The 3731-nt window shown below is 40.7% G+C and overlaps 1 protein-coding gene across 1 annotated transcript in view; it reads right to left on the reverse strand.

The window, feature by feature from the left end:
* TBC1D14 (TBC1 domain family, member 14) overlaps window positions 1–3731 on the reverse strand; it is a 51877-nt gene that overhangs the window by 32820 nt on the left and 15326 nt on the right. Inside the window, exon 2 of the mRNA XM_009328837.1 lies at window positions 3415–3417. Within this exon, the coding sequence (XP_009327112.1) occupies window positions 3415–3417 (3 nt within the window). The remainder of the gene's footprint in view (window positions 1–3414; window positions 3418–3731) is intronic.

Genomic DNA, 3731 nt, shown 5'->3' on the forward strand with positions numbered 1-3731 from the left:
CTGAAAGAGTGGTTAAACATTGGAACAGGCTGCCCAGGGAAGTGGTTGAGTCACCAGACCTGGAGGTATTTAAAAGATGTGTAAATGTGGCGCTTAGGGACATGGTGGTATTGGGTTGACAATTGGACTCGATCTTAGAGGTCTTTTCCAACCTTAATGATTCTATGATTCTATGAACTTGTGTTTGTAATATAGGCACTGACACACTAGAGCAAGACTAGCAAAGAGGCAGCAAGATGACTGGGGTTTGGAGCAAGCGCACACGAAGAGAGGCTGAGAAAACTGGACTTGTTCAGCCTTCAGAGGAGAAGGCTTCGTAGGGATCTTTGGTAGGCAGCAATAACAGGATGGTGAAGGCTGAGTACGAGTCTCTGAGGCGCTTGCATAAAGAACATGAAGACAACAGGCACAAACTGCTACAAGCAGAATTCTGGTCTTGGGGAGGGGGAGGCAGAAATCACTAGGAAGGTAGTCAAACACTAGGAAAAGTTTCCTGAGACATGCTGGAAACCTCCGACCTTGACGGCATTCAAAGCTCAGGTGGATGAGCCCTGGGAATGTGGTCTAAGCAGAGTCTGCTCTGAAAGGGGAGTTAGCCCCTCAGAGATCCTTCCACCCTTAATGACTGTATCACTATGATCTACATTAGATGACTTAGCATTACATGCTATTTTACTTTTCATACAAACACTGTTTTGGAAGAAAATGTACCAAAAACATGACCTACTGGGATAAAACAACCTTTACACAACTCCCATCTACTCCAAAGCTTGAAGTACTAGAGCAAACATTAAGTACTCAAAGTATCAGTGACATACAAACAACAAACACAGTCAAACAGCCCTACAGAAAAAACAAATCTATATTATAGATACTTTTACATTCAACTTTGTAATGAATTCTGCCACTTCCAAAAAAACACCTGCTTTCATGTGTAGCTTGTTTATACCATTTCTATTAAAATAATTTTAAAAAAGGAAACTATACCGTGAAAACTAATCATTATAAACGAGCACTATGAAGAGCGTTCCAGCCATGGACTTTTTCCCATCAGCACAAAGAGCTCCTCAAATGGTACTGATTTCTTTCTCTCAACCTAACCTGTCGATTATGTCAAAACTTCCTTGGGCAATAGATCCAACCTTTCCAACACAATCAGAACAGCCTGGATCATTCAGAAACTAAAATGAGACCCCTACCACTTCCAGAAAGGCCTTCTCCTCCAACCCCACCTTAAAAAAAAGGATGGATGAAAACCACACATGAATGCAGAGCAAGATGGCTGTGGTTTTCTACTCTGTGTTGTACAATTCAATTCTAGTTCAAGCTAGTTCTGTGGGACTCATGGGTGCAAATCTGTGAAGCTCTTGGGACACAGAAAAACACTCTTTTTCCTTGTTTGTTAACTGAACACTGTCTCAACAATCAATCCTCTGATGCCTGCATTGCTGTGACGGGAAACATTGCCATGAATTTGGAATGCCTGGCTCATTAATACCAGTTAATGCTGCTATGCATGACATCAGTTTGAAAACAAGGAAAAGAACCAAGAAAAACGTATTTCAACTACTGAATAGTACTTGGCTTTGTTTAGTAAAGGGATAGTGCTCATGCTGACAAAGCTGTTCACTTAAAAAGACCCTCCAGCAACAAAATAAGCAAAGAAACACAGTAAAAAAGGTATTGTGATTGACAGCATATTCAGAAAGCTAAAACATTATTCTTGCATTAATAACTCCTTGCAAGCAGCTGATAGTGACCAGTGTATGAGTGCACCATCATAACGTGCTTCAGCTGCACCATCAACAGTGGAGTACATCCACTGTGCTGACAGGAATGAAGCAAAAGGCTATTCTTTCTCCCAGCTTCGATTAGGAGATTGATTTTTTTATTAGCTATTTTTCCCAAATTAACATAGTCAAATATTAACCCTCTATTACTGCTTCCATAGACAAGGTGAACCTCGTCCCTAAATCTAATGTTTTTACTCCTTTGAGACACTACTAGTGAAAGAAAAAACATCTGATGTCCACAAGAAACTGCTAATATGCAGGAATCATCATATATTGATCTCCCCAAAGCATCACAGAACTTGGTATTAAAACACATGCACCCAATGCTTATTACAGTAGAAGTTCCAGAAAAGCTGCTTAATTTTAGCTTACAAAAATTATTTTCTGGGTCTTCTTTCACTGAAAGCCAACTGCAGAGCAAAATTGCTTTTGGAAGGTGAGAAAAACTGTACACACTGGGCTGCAATGGGGATTTTATTCCGTACAGCAGAATTAATTTAGAAATTCCATTCAGCTAAGTACGAAGTTTGAGACCAGCACTATGCATATTATTCTTTCAAGAATTTCTTGGTTAAGGAATGTTTTATTTTGGAATATGAGTGGCTACTTACAGTATTGGCATATTAGTACAGTTATTCAAACCTCTTAAAGAACAAAAGCCCACGCTGCATTACAGCAAGTATTCACTGATGTGTTCTACTCAGCACTACCCTACAGCAAAGAAGCTAGACCAGCACAAAAATGGGAGTGGCACGTTTTATCAGATTACAAGTATGAATCTTTTGTAGTAATTTCATCCTTTTCAGTGGTAGCCAAAAAAGAATAAAAATGTCTGTTGGTGACAGTCGTTATCTACAAGACTGTTTTTTAATTAGGGAAAATTAAAAACCAACCAAAAAACCCCCCACTCTGCCCCCCCAAACACCAACAAAACAAAAAACCAAAACGCCCAAAATTCACAGAAGACAAAAGCTCCTGAAAATGATCTTTTATTCCAGTAAGAAGGGAATGCAATTTTGAACACAGCACAATGTATGATCCAGCAATGAAGCAGATTGAAGCCTCCACAAACTCATATTAAGAGTATCTGCTGACCGAGCAAGTAGAAGTATTTGCACATACAGGCATATTGCAATAGGTTGAACCGCACAATAGCTCATTTTAAGCTTTTTTTTTTTTTTAAACCAACTCAAATCTCTCACAGGTATAAATAATTCAGCATCTATTTAAATCCTATGCTGTAATTAGGGGTTACTAACCTGGTATGTTTGCAAGCTAATTTTAGGATCAATTTAGGATGAGCTGATCATTTACGATTTAGAATACATCCTTATCACTGAGATCACTTAGGCTTTCTTCCAGGTTTCATCTTAACCTATTCAGCATTCAGCCACAACAGCTGAACTAGGGTTTGAAGATGTGCTGAGAGTGTGTGCTGTAGATTAAAGCACTGATTTAAAAAACCCAAGCCAACCAAACAAAAAAACCCACAGAAACACACACCCCCGAAACCAAGTTTAATTCTGGGTGAAACCTGACGGCTTTGCAGTTGAGATGCAAGAAGCTCAAGCTGTGGCGATCCTCTGCAATTCTTCACGAAAGAGAAGCTAACGTGCTAAACCATCTCTACGGAGAAACACAACCCACCAGAACACAGGGCAAGTGCTAGAAGATCAACTGCGCTAACCGGGAGAGGGCTGCGTGACTTCGCACGCACACCGAGCCTCCCCGGGCACCAGCAGCACGGCATAACTGAACCTACAATACACAAACTGCTCTATCAAGGTCATCTTGTTTTGGCCCTGTTTGTTTAAAGGCAACCACTCTCCGAGGAAGTCGAACATGAAATATTCATGCTAGGCGACAGAGCGGCAGACACCAGACCGCTCGACTCTTGCTCCACGGCTAGCAGCTTTGCACGGGATGGGAGATGGCCGG

The sequence above is a fragment of the Pygoscelis adeliae genome, unplaced genomic scaffold (genome assembly GCF_000699105.1).
Source record: "Pygoscelis adeliae isolate BGI_AS28 unplaced genomic scaffold, ASM69910v1 Scaffold66, whole genome shotgun sequence".
NCBI classification, from domain to species: Eukaryota; Metazoa; Chordata; class Aves; order Sphenisciformes; family Spheniscidae; genus Pygoscelis; species Pygoscelis adeliae.